The 26,216-nt window shown below is 40.7% G+C and overlaps 1 protein-coding gene across 1 annotated transcript in view; it reads left to right on the top strand.

The window, feature by feature from the left end:
* The first annotated feature begins 6,185 nt into the window (after positions 1-6,185).
* Positions 6,186-26,216, top strand: part of creb3l3b (cAMP responsive element binding protein 3-like 3b) — a 36,157-nt gene continuing 16,126 nt past the window's right edge. Inside the window, exons 1-5 of the mRNA XM_072669325.1 lie at positions 6,186-6,206; positions 14,010-14,126; positions 16,096-16,393; positions 20,571-20,692; positions 26,023-26,133. Of these exons, the coding sequence (XP_072525426.1) occupies positions 6,186-6,206; positions 14,010-14,126; positions 16,096-16,393; positions 20,571-20,692; positions 26,023-26,133 (669 nt within the window). The remainder of the gene's footprint in view (positions 6,207-14,009; positions 14,127-16,095; positions 16,394-20,570; positions 20,693-26,022; positions 26,134-26,216) is intronic.

Raw genomic sequence — 26,216 nt, forward strand, 5'->3', positions numbered from 1 at the left:
ACTTCTGGGAGATGTAGTGCTGGGCAGGTGCCGTAACTAACCAGGTGTCTTACGGAGCGCCAGTTAAACTAATAAAACAATGACACGTGTTAGACTCGCCTCACTGTTTATTTTTTTTTTTTTTTACAGTCATTTAACCACTACAGCAATAGAAAAGGCACTGGAGAGAGTGTACCATTAGAAGAAGTCAGCCAATGGCCTGCAGACTCTGGCCACTTTGACACTTGTCCAGCAGATGGAAGCTCTGAGCTACAAATGTGGCCTGGCATGGCCTGCTGAATGATAATACACCAAGATGACCAATCCTATGTGGAAAAGGCCAGTGTGGCTGTAGGTTTTCATTCCAGACAAGCCAGAGAACTCAGCATATTCACCTCATATCAGCATCATTTAGACAAGCAGAATAAGAATGGAGTTCCTGCTTAGCTGGTATGATGATCTGCAGTCACATCAGCCTGTGTGCAGATAGGATTGGCACCCCATGATGATCTAGGACCAGATGCATTTTCCATTTAATACAACAGCGCTGTTCCTCATAGGGTTAGTGCTAATACTCCCATCCTGAGACGCTTTATTCCAGGCCCAAGCGCTGAAAAGAACTCCTCAGCCCAGATTCCATTCATGGCTATCTCTCCATAAACAGCAGATAGCATAGTATTTAGAGAGAGCATTGTGTTCCCATGCTCCCATTCTCAGTTCTGCTCAATAACAATGATGATTCAGCCTCAGGCTAATCTCTGAGCTCTCTCTTAATGAGGCGCCTTGAGATAAGATATGATTCTGACATTACCGCGTGTTATTATGGGTTATCAGCAAATAATCAGTTACATCGGATACATTTGAATTCAACATGAGTCAGAAACCAATATCAGATAATAGGCATCTTTCTAATGATTACAGGTGTGTGCTCTCATCTAGGCCTTAAAACTGGAGGAAGAGAACAAACATATATTCTGTTCTATTCTGTATTATTTATTAGGATAGGACAGAGAATTATGTTCTTTGCTTCATGATGACAAAATGATATTACAATATTATACAGTTATACCATATTTAATGAGGACAATTACCTTAAAAAAGTTCCACCCCCATGCAAGTTTAAATAATAACTTTAGGAAATGAGGTCAGTTGTGCTCAGTAGACGTGTGCAAAAGTTCAGAGCACTCGTTTTCCCTGATAAAGAGACTTTAAGTAGAAAAGTAGGTGAGGCCTTTATTTTTGCTTTAAAAAAGAAAAAGTCCAAAGTTTTATATGTCATAACTTTACAACGGTTTTAGAACTATCTAATCTAATGGAAAATTAGGCCAGTTGTGCTCAGTAGACTGTGATTTTAAATGTACAGTAGGTGTAGGTGTAGCCTTTTTTCATTACTTTAAAATTACTGAGCCTAAAAGCATGACTTTTATTAGGGGTTTCTCTTTGTCTTATGATGTATTGATAGGCCAAAACATACGATCTGAAAAAGCATGTTTATTGTGTTATGGCTTGTCAATAAAATCGCAAAACAAATTGTAAAACATTTAAATGACATTAAATTCACTTGTGCTTTGTGAGCTAAAGCACATTTTACACTTGTGTACTTATTACTCATATCACAGGTACACCTTTGACACCTTCTAGAGTTTTTACTCAATAAAAAGGTCATTTTTTCCCTTTAATGGTGAAGTTTTTAAATGATGAGATGATAAAAGCCAAAGAACACACTGGGACGATTTCCAAATTGTAAGTACATATTGTTTATATCTGACAAGAGCTACCACACAACCATTCCTATGACTGGAAAGACCACAGTGCTGCCAATATACAGCTCCGGAAAAAAATAAGAAACCACTTAATGCTTTTTCTTAAATGTTTGGCAGCCATTTAATTCCAGGTATTTCATTAAACAAAGCTGAGTTACCTGAATTTGCAGACTATAAATGGCATAAAGGCCCAACAGCAATGTGAAAGACTAGGGGAGAGCCGGTCAGGACATGAGAGCTGTGACTGGCAGTCAAGGTTGTTTCATCATAGTGATTTTTGAATGCTGAAAGTTCAAATATTAGTGCTGTGTTGTTTAAATCTGAATAATAATTATTTGCATTATAATTATTATAATAAATTCTTTGCATTATTTGAGCAGTTATTTTTGAGCAGTTGTCATTTCTGCAAATAAATGCTCTAAATAGTAAGATTTTTATTTGGAATTTGGGGGAAATGTTTTCCATGGTTTATGAAATAAACCGTAAACATTAATGCTAATTTCCCTAAAACACACTGCCTATAAATAGTAAAACCAAAGAAACTGATAATGTAGGGTGGTCTCTTCATTTTTTCCGGAGCTGTATGTACCAAATATGAGGCTGGAATCTTAAATTCAAACACACACTACATTACATACTGTCATGGTCATTAATTTTCCTAATACTGCTGGTATTACTTCACGGTGCTTGTGCGCAATAGTTGCAGTAAATTGCTGACCTGTTTGTGCAATACAGCCAACATTGACCTCATTAGGCAGTCTTGCCTGTGCTGATAAAAAAAAAAGTTGTAAAGATAAAACTGTTCTGAGCCCTAAAGCCACTGTATCCATGTTTTCACATCTTCTTGTGCTTAGAAAGAGCGGACGCAGTCTGGTTGATTATGCTAAGAATGTGAGATTCTTGACTTTTGATGTTAAAGCAGAAAAGGCAATGATTTTCCAGGTCCAATGTCTTAAAAGCAGAGTCCTGTCTGTATAAATCCCTGGCTTCAGATTGTGCAAATGAGTTAGAGAAGAAGTAAACACACTTTGTTGTTATCTGTCTCACACAGGTACAGGCCTCAGAGGGGTTTGGCTGTGTCTTTAGGACACTGAAAAATTACCAACCATTTGTAGGAAATGTGTGTACCGTCTGGAAATATATGCAAGGAGTACTTTGTTAAGTACAGAGTATGCAACAAGAGTATTAGAACAGACGTAAAATACATATAGACACCTACAGTTTACTGCCTCTGTTTTTTCAGATCCTCTAGTCAGATGTTTATATGGTATACTGAAGTACAATAATAAGCCTTTATTGCCCAATACATCCAGTTTAAGCAAAGATTTAATATTTACAGTGTTGACCCTTTTGCCTGGACATGCTGGACATGCAGCTTTTGGGCAAAATTCTGAGTGGTGGCATCCCAATCTTGCCTAATCTGTGCTTGGAGTTGATCACAGTGTCTGTGTTTCCTTGTTCGCCCTCTTTCTGAGGATTGCCCACAGGTTCTAAATATGGATTGAGATCTGGTGAGTTTTCTTGCCATGGACCCAAAACTTTGATGTTTGATGTGTTTGCCGAGCCACTTAGTGATCACTTCTGACTTGTGACGTGGTGTTCCATCATGCTGGAAAAATCACTGTTGATCATTGGGAGAAGTTGCTGTTAGAAGATGTTTTGGCAGTGTTCTTCAGCAAACGTTTTCAGCAAACCCACTCCCTTGGATGAGAAGATGAGAAGCAACCCCACACATGAATGGTCTCAGGATGCTTCACTGTTGGCATGACACAGGACCCATGGTAGCTGCGTTTTTATTAAAAAAGAAAAAAAAAATTTTTTTTTTATATATATATATTTTTTTTTCAGTGATTCCAAACTTTTGAACTGCGGTGTACATTTAAGAAGTAAACTTGGGAAAAAAATGTCTGTATCTTCTGTAGTTTCGACATTATGCAACACATATTATGCAACAGTAGTCTTAGTCTTTTCCTAACTCAGGAGGATGCTTACTGTTAAACAGCCCGGCTGCCTGTGATAACGATGAGGACCGTTAAATGATAAGATTACTGAACACTGGGACTGTTTGTAGACATAGAGACTTTTTTAACTCCCCTATCAGACTTCATGAAGCCACACCCAAAACACATGCATGCATACAGGTTTACATATTAGTACATGACATGCATGCATGAGTTTTAATAGTAGTAGTAGTAGTAATAATAATAATAATAATAATAATAATATTAATATGTATTCAGGAATCTACAGAACTCAAAGAACTACAGAAAATAATCAAAAGTAAAAACCCTGACAGGGAAAAAAAAAAAAATTTTTAATTATAAACTACGAATTATGGTAGTTCTGCTGGGACGCCTGCCAGGGCTTCCTCAGTGTTTCTTGGCCTGGATGTGCAGCTCCAGGACATAACTTTTAAAAACTTGGTATAGCACATAAAAATCTATACACTCTCTTTAAAAAAACTGTCCATGGAAAGGTTGGGGAACCAAGCGTGGTTTAGAACCGCACACTCATGCCCTTTTGTGAACCATGGCAATCACAACAGAGACTCTTCTTTGTTTGCTGTAGCTGGACTAATATTTCAACACTGAATGCAATAAATGACATGCTGCCATAAACAACAACCAGTGTTATCTCACTGATATGAAGGCCCACGGCCAAGAATGATTATCTCCAACATTAGCTAGCTAGCAGATAGTGTTCCTCATAGACATCTCTACTCTGCAACTCTGTACATACCAGGGGTGTAGCTAGGTGAGTTTTTAGGGGGGCAGGCTCTTCTACTCACTTAACTTTTCAGAACAAAAAAGTTGACCAGGAGTACCCAAACTTTTGAATCCGATAGTTGTCCTTTACATTGCATCTAAACATCACAATTGGGGTCAGAGTGGACCACTGCCACTATGATCTGAGGGTCGCTGGTTCGAATCCCGGGTCATGCTACTTGTTATCTGCAGCCGGAGCCTGAGGCAGCATACATGGCCTTGTCTTCTCTAGGGTGGGTTGATGGCCCATCCTCTCCACATCACTCCTAGTGTGATGTTGATCAGCACAGACATCTTCGGAGCTATGTAGCAATGCTAGATCAGTGGCAGTTCAATGGCAAAAAATTATGAAAAATGATGAATGGACCAATAAAATATTTACATTTTTACATGATTTTAGGTTTAGGTTTAGGTTTGGGTTTATTCTGCTGTAAAGTTGCTGTTTTGGAGTTATGCGGTTTTTGTGGGACAGTGGCGATATGCTATCAGCACAGTAGATCAACTGCATCCTGGATCACAAAATTCTAGCACAAACATTTCAATTCCAATTACTTGCAATTATGTAACATATACAGACATATAAACTGGACAACATATTACCCAACAAGAAAGGATACAGACTTTCTACAACATTCTAAAATCCAGTGTTCTTCTATTTACATCTATTCATTTATATTATTTTTTTCCATATATATTTACACTTTTTATATTATACTAATAGTTTTTTTTTTTACTATTCATTAAATATCTAATGTTGGAAGTAATGAAACCATTAAGGATGTTCTGCACATTATTTTATATACATCAGACATTCAGGGTTTTCAGGGTTTGAAGGCTTTGAAGGAGGCCTTCTGGTAAAATATAGGGAATATATTGGAATCTAAGGAGTAGCTTCATTAATTGCATGCAGGAATTAATAATTCATGGGGTTTAAAGAAATATAACATAAAACCTAAGTTTTGCATATAATTATGAAACCTGACTCAAAACTTTCATTTCAAAGAAGGAATACTGCTCAATCCTTCAATAAATGAGCCTGTTTTGGGAATTTATTAACACGAAAGCACTTTATTCCCAGTGAAAAACGATTGATATGTTGTATTTATACCCAGTTAATATTGCAGCTCAGTTCAGTGATTCAGTAAACAGTTAAAATATTAAAGACATGGGTTGAAACTGGTTGGCCAAACGTTTAAAAAATTCATAGCTAAAAGATAAATTTTGCTTTAGATTTCACAGGATTGTTGAGTTTGTGCTTGAATTTGCTTCACAGAAATCCATGTCATGACTGGACAGGCCCTAGGTGCTTTCAGATTCTTTAGATGTTCCAATAAATCCAATAAATTCAAGGACATGAAGTGATCTCAGCCTTTATTGCGTCTGTCTGGGTTACTGTGGGATAGATAAGGCAATCATCAGCCAATGGCAGAGAACTCCCTGGAGCCTGAGAAGTGTGATGTAACTTGTCAGTCACAGCGCTGTGCCCAATACCGTGGAAGTCCCCATGTCAATCACATGCTGATAATCTGAGGTTTCAGACTTTGCCCTGGGACAGAAATCAACAGGACAAAGCCAGAGGAAAACACAGTGAGGTCTCTTCCCGAGAAACCTGGAATTTTTCTGGATGCATAAACTAGGTGGTTTGTTAGTGCTGAACGAGGACATCCGTGCTGCCAGAATGGCACTGCTTTCAGATCAGGTAACTATTTCACTTATTTTCATTACTTTTCCCAGATTTACGAAATTGTGTTCCGGTGAAAAGACAAACTTATCAGCTGGAGTGCAGGAATTGTGTTACTGGTGTGTGGCGTGGCTGAAAATGTCAAATTTACTCTTTTCATTGGTGGGTTAGATGTTCCTTTCAACAAAATAGGTCTTTGGAGTTGTGCCATAGAAGACCATTGGTGTGGTAGAAATCGTTACAATGGATGGTTCTGTAATGAACCATTTGAGTAAAGGAAGGTGTGAAGAAGTTTTTTGAAGAGGAAATTTGTATAATGTCATAGAACCTATCTATTAAAAAGATTTATAGGAATAATCTAATAAAGAAAGTCATGTTCCGTCACCAGGTCTTTCCTAAAAAATTGCACCCAAGCCAAGAACCACTCAGAAACTTTAATTTATAACAGTGTAGCAAAGTAGAAGCGAACAAGACGTCTCAAGACTGTCGAAATCAACTAAAGGTTCTGTACCAATGGAAGGTTTCTCCAGGAGCCCTGTACCCAAACTAGGAACCTATCTGAGTGGAACTGGGTGGGTCTGGTTATCAGCAGGTGGGTTGTGTAGGCCAGAACTGTGTCTCGCTGTTACTTGCTATTGTTCTTACGCTATGGAATCACTTGAGAGCAGAACAAGGTGAAGAATGTTTGTGGACACCTCTGCTAACGATCATTCAGCTACTTTAAGACACAGGTGTGCAAATGCACACACACAGACACGGCTTGTCTAGTTCCCGTACAGAAGTACTGCCAATAGAATAGGACTCTTTGGAGCAGATCAACATGAACCTATTGGCACCATGCCTAATGTAAAGTGTGGCCTAGAGGGGTAAAAAGCCCCCCAGCATTGAGCTGTGGAGCAGTGGAACTGTGTTCTCTGGAATGATGGTTGGTGCTTCATCCAAAACTTTTGGGATGAGGTGGGGTGGTGATCATCCAACGTCCTGACCTCACTAACACTAATGTCGCTGAATACAATGAAACCCTTACAGCAATGCTCCAAAATCTAGTAGAAAGCCTTCTTCCCTGGACAGTAGAGACTTACTCCAACAAAAGCAGGATAAACTCTTTTAAATAGCCTTGTGAGCAGGTCCACATGACTCTTTTTATATTTCTGTGACGGTCCTGTGTCTCTCAGCTCGTCCAGATATGCATGTTACCGTGTCTTTCTTAAGGGGAGGCTAAAAGTGTAAATTCCTCCTTCTGACTCTAGGGGGAGCCCAGGAGCGAGAAATACCAATTCTCACACAAAGATTATGGTCTTCAAAGTCTAAGTGGAATGATGAAGAGAAAGAAGTATTGGGACATCTGCTGATTCATTGTTTCTCCCAAAATCAAGACTATTAAAAAGAGCTGATCCTGCTTCTGTTGGAGTAACTGTCTCTACTGTCCACAGAAGAAGGCTTTCTATTAGATTTTGGAGAAGCATTGCTGTGAGGATTTAATTGCATTCAATGATAAGAGTGTAAGTGAGGTCAGGAGGTTGGATGATCACCACTCCATCATTCCAGAGAACACAGTTCTGCCTCAAAGCTCACTGATCGGGGGTAAGGCTTCTACTTCTCGAGCCCACACCTGGCTCCCGAGAGTCCTTTTCTAGTGGCAGACAAGCTGTGTGTGTGCATCTGCACTTCTGTGTCAGCAATGGGTGCAACTTACAGTAGTTAAATGCATTGATTGGAAGGGGTGTTTACAAACATTTGGACATCTACTGTATGTTGGAAGAAGCCAGTTCAGTGGTTTGTTAATCAGGCCTACTGTTTTATCCCGCACTGGAGGGGATGGGATTTCAGTGGAGAGAGAATGTTCCTCAGCTTAGTTTACAGACAAACCCATCAGCTTACAAGAAGGTCCAAAGGCTTAGAGAGAATGTAGCCCTAAGGATCGTTCAGATAGGATAAGTCTTATCTGCTAAAGAACGCAGTGTGATCACTGTACAGAAAGCATCACACGGCCGTAAATGACTAGCAGTAAATGACTAAACCCATGCTTGAACGTTAGGCAATTTTCATCAGCCCTTATGAGGAACGTGTTGTAACCTTTTTGGATCATTAAAAAGGTGCAGAAAAGAGCTCTTTGAGATGCCATTAAAGAACCACCTTTGGACCCCTACAGAAGCATGTTTGAAAATCAGATGTGTCACAATCCTTTTGAAGGTTTACAGAACTTTCTATACCAGTTTAAGGGTTCTTTCAACTTTAAAAAGGTTCTTCACACCAACACAGTTGAAGGTTTATGATCCTTGAGAACCTTTTGGAGGTTCCTTAGTTTGAAACTGTGGAGGCGAAAAACTGTAAAACTCTTAAGGTGCTTTAAGGAACCTTTTGTTTTTCTTCTAAAAATCCTTTCTTGAAGGTTCCTCAAAGCACCTTGAGAGGTTTCTCCACAGTTTCCAACTTAAGAACTTTCAAGGACGTTATATTTTCCACTGAACGGTTCTCTAAAGAAGGTTTAAAATTAAAAATGGGTTAAAAATGGGCCCCCGTCTCGTTTCGGTTGTACACTGCAAACGAGGACTAGATGGGAGATGGGACCCATGTGAGATTAAGGTGGGCTTTAATGAAGAGGCCCATCTGGGAAGCCCAACTGGGTCCCAGTAGTAAAGTATTTACAAACCCACTCAGAGCTCATGCACACCTAGAACCCACTTCGCCTACGTTCCACCACATGAGCGTGTTGGCTGGGAAACATCTTTTTAGATGATGCAACGTTAGAGAACAATGTCATTACAAGGAATTAGCTTTAGCTAGGTTAGCATTTGCTAGGTTGTGGGTTAGCAAACTGTTGCTATAATTGCTGTTGCTGAGCAAACCAGTTTCAGATACACAGTCTGCCCTGCCCCTCCCCTTTCCCTGTCCTTCACACAAGAATGACTGCCCCCTGTGGTTGATTGGCTGGTATAGTGTTGTGTGGCTCGACTTGAGACGCTTCGCTTGTTTCCCATTTACAGAGCCAGGGCTGAGTACAAACAGAGGAGACTGGAGAGCTAGCAAAACACGAGGGAAGATTCGCTGAATTTTACAGTGTATTGGATTGAAATCATATACAGCACCTTTAACAGGTTCCTCATGGTTCTCTTTTTCAGACATGGTTCTATAGGGGATTAATTATTGGTATTGATTAAACACCTCTGCTGTTCTACATTCTATAAAGGCTGTATACTAATTACTGTATATCCAATCCAAGAACCATTTGGGAATCCTTACTTTAGGGTGGTGGTCATGATCAATGATGACTTGCTTTGACTTTTGTTACCAGGTCAATAATGATGTCCGAACAGCGGGGACTATGACCAAAACACAATCCCATTTGAAGAGACAGTGTGGGTTACAGATCGCCATTCAGCCACTTTTGTCAACACTTATTAGTAAAGGGTTAAAGTGATTTCCTTAGTTATGGCTCTTGCAGGTCAAGTAGAATTCACATCGTCTGACCAAACCAAAAACAAACTGCAGCAAAGAACACGCTTTCACATTTCTCAAGAGAGGGAGGGTGATATTTGTCCAGTTTTCAGACGTGTTTACTCTCAGAAATGGGAGAATCCACTATAGAGCTTAGCAAAACAAACATCTCACAGGCGCTGATCACGCTTGCTATCAGGGTAGCTGTTGTTACATCACCATTGTTTCTCGTGCTAACAATTTCTTAAAGGAAATCCTTATGTTTGGAGGAAAATTCGACACATTCGACTTAACACCAACCACAACTTTCTGTCCAATATTTATGTCGTGTTGCGTTTGGAACTGGCCCAAATCCGATCTTTTTGGTCATATGCGACACAGATGTGTTATGTGTGGCAGTGTGAACAGCACTCAGATCACATCTGGGCCCCTTTCATATGTGAAACTGAATCTGTGAATCTGTCTGAAAAAAATGGAATTAATTCAAAAATAATACAAATTCCTTCAATCTAACTCGACAACTCGAGGAGAAGGGACAACAACGGACAGCAATGTTCAGTACAGGCGTATTGTTCCTGTCACGCAAAAACCTTGCCTAGCCATTTTTGCTGTTGTTCACTTTTTTTGCCAAAAACTTTTATGTGGTATTAAAGATTTGTGGTAAATGATAAATGTAATGGTACACTGATAAATGTAGTCTGACCCTCCCCCCCCCCCCCTCAGTCTCTCTCTCTCTCTCTCTCTCTCTCTCTCTCTCTCTCTCTCTCTCTCTCTGTGTCTTTTTTCTCTTTTCTGATCTCTCTTCCTCTCGTCCTCTCTCCCTTCTCTCTCATTGTCTTTCCTCTCTCTTGCTGTCTCTCTATCTCTATTGTTCTCTCCCTCTCTTTAGCAATCTCTCTTTCTCCCCATTGTCTGCTTCACACCCCCCAACCTGTCTACAGCTCTCTCTCTGACCCCCTCTCTCTGTCTCTTTATCACTCTCCTTCTCTTCACCTACCTCTCTCTCTCTTTCTCTCTTTCTCTCTCTCTCTCTCTCTCTCTCTCTCTCTCTCTCTCTCTCACACACACACTTCCTCTCTGTTTTTCCTGTTTTTCTTTCAGTCCTCTTACTCATATTATTATAAATTAATAACTATAATTAATAATAAGCATAATATAATAATTAAGTATTAATTATAATAATAAGTATTATTATTGTTCCTGTTCTAGCCATTTTTGCTGTTGTTCACTTTTTTTTTTGACAAACTCTAATCAGGCTTTTATTCTTTTATTTGGTTATTTAAGATTTATGGTAACTGTACTGACATAGAGGCTCCTAAAAAGCTTCTACATTGGCTCCTATTGAAAGCTAAGCATTTTTCTTCTAATGGAAAGTTGATATTTTGTAGATAAGGTTTGCCGTTTTTTGCTGGTGGTGTTTTTATGAGCAAGGAGCTAATTAGCATTGTGTAAACTGCATGCACAAATCATTACATACTCGATTAAACTGCGTCAAATTGTTCAATAACCTTATTCCTCGTTCTTATGCGCTTCCTGACACTGTATGACACACATAACTTTAGGCCTTAAATTAGCTGCTGCTAATGTTTTTAGCAATACAGTGGCCATTGTACATGTCTATAGATAACAGTGTGTCATACATTAGTATAAACTTGAAAACGTTTACGGGAAACATTATTTAAATGTGGCTGAAATTCTTGGCTGGACTTTAGGTAGGATTTGAATTTGGCGTCTGTTGTCTGCGCTTTGCAGCTAAAACCAGCACTAGCAGACATCCCGAAGCCAGAATTCTGACTGTGCTTGTCCATGTTATTCCTGGTTGACTGGCATATTTCACCATTTTCTGACACCTGTAATGTCCCAGACATTATAACATTAGTGACAGTCGCTGTGCGAAACATTATGTCAGCTTTAAGCCCCCTGCATGTCACAGTAATGATCCAGCAGACACCCCGCGCTGTCAAATAAATACTTAATGTGATTTCTCTGGAAAAAGTGCAGCGATTTATAGCAACAAGAGCGGGAATGTGTCAGCAGAAGATCTTTCCTCTCCTATCGCGCCCTCATAAGATCTGCAGTGATTGACTCAGTTTCTCAGACCTATTCAGCGCTGCAGTAAATAGGAGTTTTCTATTAAGGGCCGAGGGGCTCAGGTATATATGCCTGAGGGAAAAGGCGGTGATTTTGGAGCATCTGGCTTCCAGCCGCCCAGATCCCAGAGGATTTACTCTGCAATCACATCCCTCCTAGCGTTTCATCAGTTCTCCACTTTAAGATAAGAGAACTCTAAAGGTGAATGAGCTTTTTCATTCCACTGATAAATGTAGTCTGACCCTCCTCCTCTCTCTCTCTCTTTCTAGCGATCTCCTTTTCTTCCTTTTGTCTACTCAATGCCCCACCACCTGTCTACTGCTCTCTCTACGTTTCCCCATTTATCTCTCTCTCTTCCTCTTTCTCGCCCCCCCTCTTCTTCCCTTTCCTCTCTCTCTCTTGCTGTCGCTCTATCTCTCTATTTAGCTCTCTTTCTCTAGGAAGCTTTCATTTTCTGTTGTCTACTTCACGCCCCACTACATGTCTACTACTCTCATTCTCTTCACCTACCTCTCTCTCTCTCTCTCTCTCTCTCTCTCACACACACACACACACACACACACACACACACACTTCCTCTCTGTTTGTCCTGTTTTTCTACCTGTTCTCTTACTCATATTATTATAAATGAATAACTATAATAAATAATAAGCATAATTTAATAATAAGTATATTAATTCATTATTTTACTTATAACACCAATATCTTATCACAGTCACTACCTTTAATAATAATATTAATATAAGAAGTAGCATGAAAAAATAGCATGACCCCCCCACACACACACACATCAAGCACACAATTTCACTGTCTATTTAATGTGACATTGAGGGTAATTACTAATCCAGCATTAAGACTGTAGCACACTTTAATGGGCGACACTTACTTTCTTCACTTGCTTTAAAGTACTTCATGGCAGTAGACTCAGCGTGATAGTCCATTCTCACATGATGGACAGCCTTGATTATGGCAATCTCTCCCGTTCTCTCTCTCTCTCTCGCTCGCTCTCGCTCTCTCTGTCTGTTTAAAGGCTGGTTAGAGTGGAATGGACTAAGCCTATTTATTTCAAGAGCTTAAATAAGAAGATTTCATTCAAAGAGTGTCACCTTCCTTATGCAAATGAAATCTGTGTGTAAGACACGAGTAGAAGGTGGAACCCAGGAAATGGACCTTCAGGTTCGGGTTTGTAAGTTTAGTTAAACAATAGAAAGAACAGAAGTCCAGATGTATCGGTTTGATGGATGGAAGTACAAAGTCGTACTCTGCCTTGTAGGTCAGCTCACAGAGACTTCAGCCCATCTGCTGATGCACAACTTGTGTTGGCTGCCCTCGAGCCCTTGGTTGGATGTTTTTGGTACTGGACCACACTCAACCTCACAATGACACTGATGTGTGTAAAAACCTAATACACCCACACCAGCTCTATACACACAATCATGTCAGTGTCACTTCTGTGTTCAGGATGATCCATCATCCAAATAACATCAGGTCAGTAACCAGGGACTAGGTAGAGGTTATCTGAGAAATTGTGCAGCAAGTGCTGGGAAACAGTGTGTAACTGTGTGTATAACGGACCCTTGAGGTTGGTGTGTCAAAAAGTGGCTAGTGAGTGGAAGCACAAAAAGCACAAAAAAGGCGTTGCTAATAAAGTGGCCATGGTACAAAGGAATGGTACAAAATAGGCCGACACGTTTGGAGGAACGCGCCAGGTCCCTAGCTCCACCGCACCAGCTAACAGACGTCTGTGCTGGCCAACATCACTTAAGATGTGTTTCTAATAAAGTGCCAGTAAGTGGTACAAAATAGGTGTTTTTAATAAAGTGGCCAGTATGTGGCCAGACAAAGTGTTTCTAATAAAGTGGCCAGTGAGAGGTACAAAATAGTGGTTTCTAATAAATGGCCAGTAAGTGGCCAGACAAAGTGTTTCTAATAAAGTGGCCAGTGATTGCAAGTAGAAAATAGGTGTTTCTAATAAAGTGGCCAGTGAGTGGAAGTACAAAGTAGGTGTTTCTAATAAAGTGGCCAGTAAATGGAACAAAAGATGTGTTTCTACTAAAGTGTCCAATACATGGCCAGACAAAGTGTTTCTACTAAAGTGGCCACACAAAGGTGTTTCTAATAAAGTGGTCAGGTAGTTCCAAACAGGTGTTTATATTAAAGTGGCCTCTGAGTAAAAACACAACATCATAAAGTGACCAGTTAGTGAATTCCAAAGAACGACGCAAGTCTCTCTCTCTCTCTCTCTCTCTCTCTCTCTCTCTCTCTCTCTCTCTCTCTCTCTCTCACTCTCAGAGCCTCAGTGGGATGGAACTCTTAGATCTCCTCCTTGAGCAAGCTGATGGAAACTCGCATCCGGAGGGACCAGGCGGTGGCCTTGCTAACCCAGCCTGGCCAATCACAGATCAAAGTGTAAGTGTCATGGCACATGACACCTCTAAACCAAAATCCGATTGCTTTGTTTTCATCAGATGCCGTGTACTCTGCACGGCCCTGTACAGAACTGGGTCTCGTTTTTGATCCTTCAATTCTCTTTTATATAAACAAGTCAGTCATGCAATCTATCGGCCCTTAAGCAAAACAAGTTCTTTAGCTGGCAGCTCTTCAGAGCGCCTGAATGGGCACACACTCGCGACACGAGCAATGTGAGGCGATCACTAGCTTCTTCACTGAGAGCACAGTGACGGCTTATTAAATGTGTCTGACCTACTTCTGTATGTGTTAGTGTGTTTGTGGGTGCACTCACATATGTGTGTTTGCATGCGGGTGTATGAGTTGCGTCTGTGTTGTGACCTCTTAATGTTTATTTTGAGTGGAAATAATCCCTTACTGTGATTAAATTAAATCATGTAAAATGTCAGTGGCTGATATTAGAATCCCATCTATACATCCAATCACTTTACAAGACCACCCTTATAAAGCATTTATGAATAGTTTATTTATGGTTATTAATAAAAATTTAATCAAGTCCCTTGCTTAAGAGCTCAACCGTGGTAGCTTAGCATACCTGGGTACTGAACCCACAGCCCTGTGATGAATGTTTGCTGGAACAGCTAAACATAAATTTCAGTAAAGTATTCACAAGTTTATGTATGTAGGGAACAGTTAAATGTTAAAGGTAAATGTCAGTAAAGTATTTGTAAGTTTACATTACTTTAAAGGAACAGTTCAACATGTAAAGTATTTGTTGGTTAATGTTGTGTTTAACTGTGTAAAGGAACAGTTGAATGCTAAATGTAAACTTTACTAAAGTATTTGTAAATTTACATTTATGTTTAACTGTGTAAAGGAACAGTCAAATGTAAACTTTAGTAAACTGTTTGTAAGATCAGGTTTGCATTTAACTGCTTAAAGGAACAATTAAAAAAATTAACTATTCCTTTACACAGTAAACATAACATAAACTGACAAATACATGAAGTGTACAACTCAGGTATTTGTCAGTTTATGTTATGTTTAACTGTGTAAAGGAACAGTTAAATGTTAAATGTAAACTTTACTAAAGTATTTGTAGGTTCACGTCTGAATTAAATGCTTAAATTAACAGTTAAATGTCAGGCATTAACTTCAGTAAAGTATTTCTAAGTTTATATTTGCATTGGGCTGCTTAAAGGAATGTTTCAATGTTAAATGTAAATTTTAGTAAATTATCCATAAGTTTACGCTTGGGTTTAACTGCTTAATGAAAGTAAACGTAAGTACAAGTAAGTAAACATTAATAGAAGTATTTGTCAGTTCATGTTTGCATGTTTAAAGGAACAGTTAAATGTGAAATGTTAACCTAAGTAAGGTATTTGGAAGTTTATGTTTGTGCTTAACAGTTACATGTAAAATGTAAAGTTTATTAAAGTATTTGTACGTTTATTTTTGCATTTAAATACTTAAAGGAACAGTAAATATTTTGCATGTGAGTTAATGTTTGTACTCCAAATTGAAATCGGAATACAGATCCATTTTGAGCCCTTAATATGCACAGATAAGGGCACTGTATTAGACACCTATGTAGTATCTAATAATGTGTAAAATGACAGGATTTATGCATTTATTATTCTCTTTTAATTCATACACTGTTTTCACACGTTAAACGTTCGTTTCAGAGCATTAAAACGTCTTGTGTGTCAGATATCAAATATGTATATGCTGTTTGAATATGGTCTGAATATGAACGTGTGCTCATATGAACTCACTGCCTGCCAAAATCAATATGCAGTAATTAGCAGCTACATGTTTGGGAAGGCTTAATAATAGCAATACAAGGGCGTTGTAATGCCCCCCTACACTGAAGTAAGACCCAGCATTTGTCCATACACACTACAGGATGGTAACTGCTTACCTGTATCATGCAGTACACCTGTCTGGAAGCACCTGTCCCTCTGTGCAGTTGCTGTACCAGAGTGAGGATGTGGCTGATCAGTTCCTGGACTCCCTGCTGTGTGTGTCAGAGTGTGCGTCGGACCCCGGCTCCCCCCTGTGGGTCCCATCTCCCTGCGACAGCGGCATTAGCGAGGACCCCCAGTCTGACCAGCGGGAAACCCCCCCACCTCCCTCCAGCCCGCTCTTCCACTCTTTCTACCACCCTCAGGTTCCTCTTCCTCAGGCTCAGCCTCAGCAACAGCTGCAGCGGCAGCAGGCCGGTTCTGCCCTGAACTCTACAGAACCCGACGTGTCCATTGATGTGGGTAAGGAAGTTTTGTTCAAAGCACCGTTCAAAACACTGTTCAAAGCGTCAGTTGAATTTACCAAATGCAATTGAAGTTCAAAGCCATTATGGTAATGTAGCCGGGGCGTGCAGAGTGGAGTGCATTAGCGGCAGTGGAAACGCTAATTGGCAACTTTTATTTTAGGCTCCAAAAACTGTAGAAAAGAATCCAAACAAGCTAAAACAAACTTTCACCTTCAAAAAAATATTTTTCTTATTTTTTATGCGAATTGTCTTTCATTTATATCCTCCGAGATGAAGCTCCCGAAGCGAGACATGCTCTCTGATGGAAAGAACAATTACTTCGAGCTTCTTAAAATGAAACTGTCAGTAGAATCTGACTTTATTCTCACCAAATGATACGTCCCGTCAGATCTGTAAATGAGCTTTCTCTGTCTCGGTAAGCATGTAACTCAGAAATACCTTCCTTCTAAGCAATAAGCTAGGAAAACACTTTTAAGGGGGAATTATATCATGGACATCTGATTTTGCCTTGCTTCTTGCTTTTCAGAATAAGGCATTTTGATGAGAACATGCTGAGGGGTCAAACCATAATGTTCACTCCCCAACAATACAATCCCAATGATGAAACTATGCTTTTCACAACGCCTTAAATCTATACACCGTATGGACAAAATTATTGGGACACCTGCTCATTCAATGTTTCTTCTGAAATCAAAGGTGTTAAATAAGAGTTTATCCTGCTTAACCTAACTTTAATTCACCAATATTGGATGGAGCACCATCACTCCAGAGAACACTGCTCCACTGTCCCACAGCTCCAGAGCCAATCGTGTTCATGCTTATCTCCTCCAGAGAGTTCTATTCTATTGGCAATGCTACTCCACAAGGACTAGACAAGCTGCATGTGTGTGCATTTGCACATCTTTTGTCGGGCAAGATTTTGTTGGAGTATTTGTCTGCACTGTCCAGGAAAAAGGCTTTCTACTCTTTTCTGGAACATTGCTGTGAAGATTTGATTGCATTCGGTGACAAAAGCGTTAGTAAGGTCAAGATATACCACCCCCACCTCATCCCCCCCCAACTCCTCAACTCTTCCCAAAAGTACTGGATGGAGCACCAACCTTTATTCCAGAGAACACAGTTCCACTGCTCCACAGCTCATGTTTATTTCTTCCAGAGAGTCCCAGTCTATTGGCAACACTTCTCGACAGAGACTAGATAAGCAGTGTGTGTGTGCACTTGCACATCTGTGTCAGCAAAAGGTGCAAAGTAAAGCGGCTAAATTCATTCATTTGAAAGGGGTCTCCACAACCAACTTGGACATTTGGCGAATATCCTCCTATTTGTTTTCCTCCGAGCGCGTTGTTTGTCTGGTGACGCTGCATTGACGGCCGTTTGGGAAAAAGAGGTGCTGGCTAAGTGCTCACGTGTCGGAGGAGGCGTGTACCAGTCTTGTGGTGGGGACATTGCATGTGATGGGGGAAAATATGTATGGGTTAGGTCATTTGCGACCCAAGCTGAGTAAAATCAGAATTACAAACAGTTGTGTAACTGTCCAAATACTTATAGACCTGACTATAGTAGGCCTCAAATAAAATGCAAAAGTTAGGATAGGATCTCTTCAAAAATGAAGGTGCCAAAAGGATTTTCTGATGTGATAGAAGACCTAAATTTTGGTTCCTTAGCTCTTAGTGTAACACTGATAATTAGATAAAAAAGTCCCCCCCACCCCCCAGTGAGTGAGTAATAGAACCTTTTTTATTACATTTTTTTACATTGTATTATTAATATTTTTTGGTATTGTACATTTAGGATTCTTCATTAAATCATGTAAGTAGAGTGTAAATTGTTTACATTTGGAATGACATTTGGAATTGCTTCATATATTGAACCAGTAGATATTTTAAGCGTCTTTGTGGGACGCCAAAAGAATCAGACAATAAGACAGTTACAGTCCTGGTGGTGTGTAGTCTGACTTGATAGGTTTTTCCCTTTAAGAAAATGACAGGTGTTTCTCAAAGGCTTTTATAAGTAACGACTTACAGGTAGGGAACATCTCCTTTCCCCTAAATCGTTTAGGGATTCAAAAACCAATTTGCACTTGCCATTTACCACCAAAAAACAACATGTACGAAAGGAGGTATTGGTTTTAGATTGGGGGCAAGGCATGTTTTTTTTTTTTTTTTTGTGGAGTTGTGTTCCAGTCATGGTGGCTTGAATTGTTTAATTTCAATCTATCCACCCTGCAGGGTTCTGTGCCAATCCCACTACCTCGCACAGTTTTGTTCCAGTCCTGCTTGTCTGTGGAGTTTTGTTCCAGATGTAATACAGCATTGACGTTGCTGCGATTAATCACGCCATCCCTCATCTTCTCGAGTCATTTATTCTTTAGCCACTGGGCGAAAAACATGGTTCTGTTTATTCTCCCGCAATAAGAAATCCGAAGCTGCTTTTATCTATGGTTCAATAATTGACTTTCAGAAATTGCCCCTCTCTACGTTCTATAAATCATATCAAAGTTGTCAAAGCCTTAACGTTAAAACCACCGGCCTTATAATGTGTAGAGCTCCCTTGTGCTGCCAGAACAGCTCTGACCTGTCAAGGCATGGACTTCACAAGAACCACTGAAGTTGGAGGTGTGATTGTGAGGGGAGGCCTCCATAGATCACATCAATGAGCCTTAGTGTCCCGTGACCCTGTTGCCGATTCTCTGGTTGTCCTTTCTTGAACCACTTTTTGGTAGGTACTGACCACTGCATACCGGGGCTGTGATCTTTAGGAGATGTTCTGAACCAGTCTGTCGAACCACACTTTATGTTCATCATTTGTATGGCCTCCTTTCGAAATGCAGAACAGGAGCAACTCGTTTTGGTCGACTGCTGAGTAATTTCCCGCGGGATTGGACTTTTTTGACTGTGGCTGCTTTTTGTTCTGTGTTTGAAGTTTGTTATTTTGCTGAGAGCTTAAGGGAAGAGCATGATGCAGCGTATTGTAACGGTGCATAATGACCTCAAATGAATGTTCTTGGCATTCCTAAGACTTGTGGCTTGCCTACTTCTGTATAAATGGTCATATTTAGTATAGGAAATCAATGCACCCCTTGTCGACAGTACACATGTATAGTATAAGTATATAGGACCAAGGATGACGTAGACACTCACTGAGCAATTCATTGAAAAGGCCGTACTAACACTGGGTAGGGCCTCATTTTGCTCTCCAGAGATGTTGGAAATAACAGATTCTGGTCCATGCTGGCATGAATCCATCACACATTTCCTGATGGAGCACCTTCATACTCGGAATCTCCTGTTCTACCACATCCCGAAGGTGTTCTTTCGGATTTAGATTGGGAAGGGCCACATTGTCATGTTAATGAAACCAGTTTAAGAGACTTTTGCTTGGTGATATAATGCATCATCATGCTGGACGGTACTGTTAGAAGATGCATTAACTGTGGCCATGATGGGATGCACATGGTCAGCAAATAGGCTGTGGCATTTAAGTAATGACTGATTTGTATTAACAGACCAAAGTGTGCCAAAGAAACATCCCCCACACCATTAGGTTGGGTCCATGGAGTCACGCTGTTGATGCCAAATTCTGACCATACCAACCAGACTACGTTTTTCCAGTCTTCAGCTGTCCACAGCCTCAGCTTTCAGTTCTTGGCAGACAGACGTGAAACCAGACATGGTCTTCCGCAGTTGTAACCCATCCACCTCAAGATTTGACTGTGTTCTGCATGCTGAGATGCTTTTCTGCTCATCACAATTGGACAGAGTGGTTATCTTTCTGTCAGCTTCAACCAGTCTGACCATTCCCCATTTACCTCTCATCAATAAGAGTTTTTGGTCTGCAGAACTGCTGGTCACTGGATGTGTGTTATCTTTATTGCACCATTCCGAGTAACTCTAGAGACTGTTGTGCTGGAAATTCCAGGAGATCAAACTAGCACTTCTGGCACCAACAGTCATGCCATGCTTAAAATTACTGAGATCACATTGGTTCCCCAATCTGATGTTGCCGCTTAATTGGCTGATTTGATAACTGCATGAATGAGTAGGTGTACAGGTCATTAAATGGGGCATAATATTATTATGTAAAGGTACTTACAGTATCATATGTATTACCTTATGTTCTGCCATTGCATAAAACTACAAACTGTGTGTGTGTGTGTGTTTGTGTCGATGCAGCTGCCTGGGAGTCCAGTGTGTGCTTGTACAGGCCTGTGGAGTCTCAGTGTGAGAGTCCAGAAAATTTTTCGATGTATCAGCTCAGTGTGAAGGACCTGCTTCTGTCCAGCATGGGAGAACCGGTGAGTACAGGCCGATTTTATGCTGCTTGACACATCACGCTCACTGACACACTGAAATCCAAACCATTCTGAGTGGAATACCACCTTCCTGCACTGAAGGAACTTCAGATATGAACTGACAGACAAAGTGTGTATATGTGTGTGTGTGTGTGTGTGTGTGTGTGTGTGTGTACATGTATGAAACAGAGCTGAAGGCACGTGTAGGTGTCTGTGAATGGGAGGGAGACGGAGGTGTCGCTTCTTTGTGGTAATCTCCAAAGAGGTCTGTACAAATCCAGAGAGGAGAGAAAAGAAAGAGAGATAGATGAATTTGATGGGGGCTCCAAACTAACGATGACAGCTCTGGGAAAGAGGGCTGTAGCCGCAGAGGAGTGTGAAGGGAGGAGGCAACTTTTATAGAGCGGGGAGACAATAAACACGCAGGAGAGACAGGCATGTAAATGTGCACCTATTTGTATTCTCACCACAGCATAAATCCAGCTATTCTGGGCTCCTGGTAATTATGTGGAGTGTGGAGGGAGAGCGGTGTGGGCCGGGCTGGGGGGGAAGCACTAGGCTATGTTCAGACAAACACAGTGATGCTCTGGGGTTTCCGTATCAGCTTTAACCCTGATTTGTATTTAAATATTCTGAAACTTGGGTTTACTTCCTGGGAATGATCAACTTCCGTACATTACCAGTGTTTTTCAACCTTAAGCTCTTCCTGAGGGATGTGCAGTGTGCGGTCAGCTACCGTGGACAATACTGAGTGATTATCTGATTCTTATTCCTCTTTTTCTGCTGGATCTGGATTTTTGTGTATTTTTTCCACACTGTCCTGAGATGTCAACCTCGACCAAACTCGGGAATGTTTACTCTGATCGGGAATGCCGGGCTTTTATAAACATTTTTCCCACAGAAAGAAATGTGGGCACAAAAATTTCATCATTATTATGTCATCATGATACAAGTTTGCCAGCACTAACCACCTAACACCATAAAAACCACATGGGATATCATAGCGACCACCAAGCAACACCCTAGGAACCACCTGGAAAACCATGTTGTAACACCGTAGCAATATTCTGGAATGCTACAGTAACTGTCTAGCAGCTATCAGGTATACAATAGAAACCACACAGCAATACCCTAGTAACTTCTGGAATACCACAACAACCACAGAGCAACATCCTTGCAACCACCTATTGTAAAAGTCTAGCAACCTCTAGATACCACAGTAACTGCCTAGAAACCAGCAGCGATACCAAATAAACCACTTAGCAAAACTCTAGCAGCCCCTGGGACACCACAGCAACCACATGATTGTGAGCAGGCAGCATGTACCGCCTGCCACCAGCAGGGGGCCCGGCCAGCAAAGTAGGAAAGCTGGTGGGGTTGGAGCAAAGAACTCCAAGCCCCAGAATTCCCAGCGGTAATCAACGCTGACCAGACCCACCTGTGTGGCACGGTATAAATACACCCAGCCAAACACACTTCCCTGTCACACCTTTGTAGAGGGGTGAATTTGGTGTGGTGTGAACCTAGCATGAGTTGCAGTGGTGGCTCAGCGGTTAGAGCGCCGGGATATCGATAAAAGGGTTGTTGGTTCGATTCCCGGGCTCGGCAAGCTGCCACTGTTGGGCCCTTGAGCAAGGCCCTTTACCCTCTCTGCTCCCCGGGCGCTGGAGTTGGCTGCCCACCGCTGTGTGTGTGTGTGTGTGTGTGTGTTCTTTACCAGATGGGTTAAATGCGGAGGACACATTTTGCTGTACAGTGTACACTGTATAGTGACAAATACGTGCACCTTTAAGTTGTGAACAGAAAAGAGAAAAGCATTTGAGTTGCTGTCTTTAGTTTGAGTAAACATCCTCCTGGTTTTTCCTTTGTTTGTTTTCCCGCCATTTTCTGTTTTGCTTATGATTAGTGTTTATACTGCCACCCCTCACAGCAACATAATATAATTTACTCATAATAAAACTGCACTTGAGTCCAAACCCCACACCACACCGTAACAATGATATGTCATAGTCACAAGTCACAGAAATGTCCACCATTAAAAGCATCTACATCTACAAGCACATTGATGAGTGAGGTCAAAAGAGGGCTGAACAGAGGGGCTACTCTGGCACAAGTCACAGAAATGTCTACCATTAAAAACATTGATAAAAACACATGACCACCAGAAATGGACCTTGGAGCAACAGAAGAATGGCCTAATAAGTCCTGAAGGTGTTAGATAGGCAGGGCACCTACAGAGGTCTGGAGGACTGAGGTGCCACGCAGATGACCAAAAGTCTATTAGGCCTATCAGTGTATATACTGTGTTAAAAAATCCCTTGTACTATTTAACAGTGTTTCTTAAGCCCCAGAACTAATTTACATATGCCTTTAAGGCCCAGTAATGAAAACTGAGGGTTAAAAAAAGGTTGGAAAATGTGTATATATGAATGATTTAGGACTTCTTTTGGTATATAAACTCTAAATACAGATGTCATAAGAGAACCTAAGGGAAGACAAACATACACAAGGGATGAAGGCCCTTTAAATTGTAATACATAATAAGCAACTTTATCCTCTATACTACTTGCTGTGCATGTGAGAAAAAATACATACCCAATAAAACAGATCCCAAATCATAGAGACTGTTTGGGTGATGCTTGGTTTAGTATTCTGGACTGTACACTCAGTAGAATAGGACGCCCTTGTAAAAATTGCCCTAGTTTAACAGAAGCCACATTTTCCAGTGCCAAAGCATTTTTTTTTTGTTTGTGAGAGTACAGCAGGAAGGCTTCCTTGCCCAAATCAGCGGCTCTGGCTTTTCCCCAGCGAGCATTCCAAGCCTAAACTGGCTGGAGTTTTGCAGGGGAGCGTTCTGTATATTTCACAGAGGAAATGAGCAGAAATGAGAGATGCGTGCAGTCAGGCTGATAGCAGCGCAGCATGAAGCCATTCAAATGCATGCTTGCTTGCAGAACGACACTTATATAGATTAAGATCGTCTGTAACACAGTTGGGTTCCTGTGCTGCTGGTTTGTTTGGAGAGGGGTAACTAATAGATGTTAATGTGTAAAAATGCATGTTATTTGAATCCTGTTGACATTTTACATTATTTTCTTTTTATTTATCTTAACGAGTGTTTTAGCAACTGCTAAAGTTGATAGTGAGTTGATACACAGTTGATTTCCACTTTCTCGTTTTTTAATTAACTATATGTTTCGCTATGTCCATAATTGACTTATCGGTAATCATTGCTGCCATAGTATTTTTATAGTTTGCTTAGGTGAGATTTTTACTCTTGGATTTATCTTACTTGTTTTATCATTTCTAAAATTGTCCTTTTCATTTCTCAATTCATATTGTATGCATCGGCTCAGCTACACTGTAAATGAGGGTCCCCGTCAGTGTACTCTGAGTTTAAATAAAGGTTGATTGATTGATATTGATCATGATATTGGGATGATACAGTATTATCCCAAAATGCCTAACATCGAGTAGGTCCCCCTTGTGCTGCCACAACAGATCTGACCATTGTGGAGGCCTAGACTCCACACAACCTCTGCAGTGTCATGTGGTATCTGGCATCTTAGTAGCAGCAGGTCCTTGTAAATTGTGAGGTGGGGCCTCCTCAGATCGCGACAGTGAGCGTTGGGAACCCATGATGCTGTCACTGGTTCATCGTATCTACCAATTTTTGGTAGATACTGATCACTGCATAGCGGAAAACCCCCCACAGGACCTGCCTGATGCTTTGGAGATGTTCTGACACAGTCAGTTGTCTAGCCATCACAGTTTGGTTCTAGTCAAAGTGGCTCAAATCCTTATGTTTGCCCACTTTTCCTGCTTTTAACACACATCACCTTCAAGAACTGACCCTGAACTTCACAACCTTGCAGAATGTGTACTTAGAAGCATTGGCATTGGCAGAAATCACAGCTTGCAAATGCTTTTTGTAAGTCTTTCAATTCTTTGGAATTGTTCCCACGCTTCTTTGTAGACGCCTCTAGCTTTGAGATATTTCTGGCTTGGCCAGCTACACAGCTTGTTTAAGATAAATCCACAAATTATCTATGATATTTAGGCCAGGAAACTGTGAGGGCCATTCCAAAGGCTTCAGTTTGAGCCTCTTCAGGTAGTCCATGGTGTATTTTTGATTGTTATCCTGTTGGAGAAGCCCATCTGTTTTCTATTCTTTTCAGCTTAAGCCTTTTAACAGATGGTTTGACATTTGCATCCAGGATTTGCTGATATTTTGTGGAATCCATTGTTCTCCTCATTGGTGCAATATTGCCAATGCCTCTGGTGGCAACACAATGGCAAAACATGATAGATCATCCCCATGCTCCCCTAGCAATGTGCTTTTTTAATAAAATGCAGTTCTATTTCCTCCAAAGTTTTACTGATTGCAGCCAAATACTTCTATTTTCATCACTTCATTAAGTGCTTGGCAATCATATGGGGCAATCATATTGATTTACCATTCTTGCATACCAGCATACAAGCAAGTCTCTCTATAGGTTTTCCTGGTCTTCCAGATCTCGATCTTGACCTTCACAGTTTTCCTGAACTGATATTTCTTAATAAATGTCTGCACTAAAGAAACTATCAGCTTTCTTGCCATGTAGCCATTCATTGACCTATAAACAATTCCTTTATTAAAGCACATGGTTGCTAAGTGTAAGAACAGAATTTGAAGAGGCCCAGGCCTAATCTGGTAATTGAGGTCTTATATTTCTATTTTTTCATAAAAGTGGCACATGTGAAGGTTTAGCTTGTGTGTTTGCTTGACAGTAACTGAACAGTTGGTTCTCATAGTTAAACTTGTTGAATACATTAAAGATCATCAAGTGTAAAGAACTGAGACACTTAGACAAGAGCCACATTGATATGGCCAGATGATTGCAAATGGCAATACTTGTGGGGTGCTCCAGGACAGCAGTGGGGATTTCAAGAAGAATAACCCATAAACTGGTAACACAGCGTTAGGCACCTGAGGCACATTGATGAGTGAGGTCAACAGAGGGCCGAACAGACAGAAGGGCTACTGTGGCACAAGTCACAGAAATGTCCACCATTAAAAGCATCTTTAAAAACACACAAGCACCAAAAATGGACCTTGGAGCAACAGAAGAATGGCGTTATGAGTTCTGAAGGTGTTAGATAGACAGGGTACCTTCAGAGGTCTTATGGAGTGAGCTGTTTGGTGGCACGCAGATGACCAGCAGCATATTAGGCTTATCAGTGCATTTACTGTGTTAAGGTAATTAAGTTGTGTAAGGCAAATTCAAGCTTGTGTGTATGTGTGTGTGTGTGTGTGTGTGTGTGTGTGTGTGTGTGTGTGTGTGTTCTCATAGCCCAAGCTGCCATCTCAGAATTCACTGCAGGAGCTTATTCTTAATGATGATGAAAAAAAGCTTCTGGCCAAAGAAGGAGTGTGTCTATCCAGCCAGCTTCCTCTCACCAAGGTAAAACACACAAACACACTCACACACAGTTGCACATAAATCCAACTGGCCTTCTCTTCTATCTATCTATCTATCTATCTATC

Source organism: Salminus brasiliensis, chromosome 23 (genome assembly GCF_030463535.1).
Source record: "Salminus brasiliensis chromosome 23, fSalBra1.hap2, whole genome shotgun sequence".
Classification (NCBI taxonomy): Eukaryota; Metazoa; Chordata; class Actinopteri; order Characiformes; family Bryconidae; genus Salminus; species Salminus brasiliensis.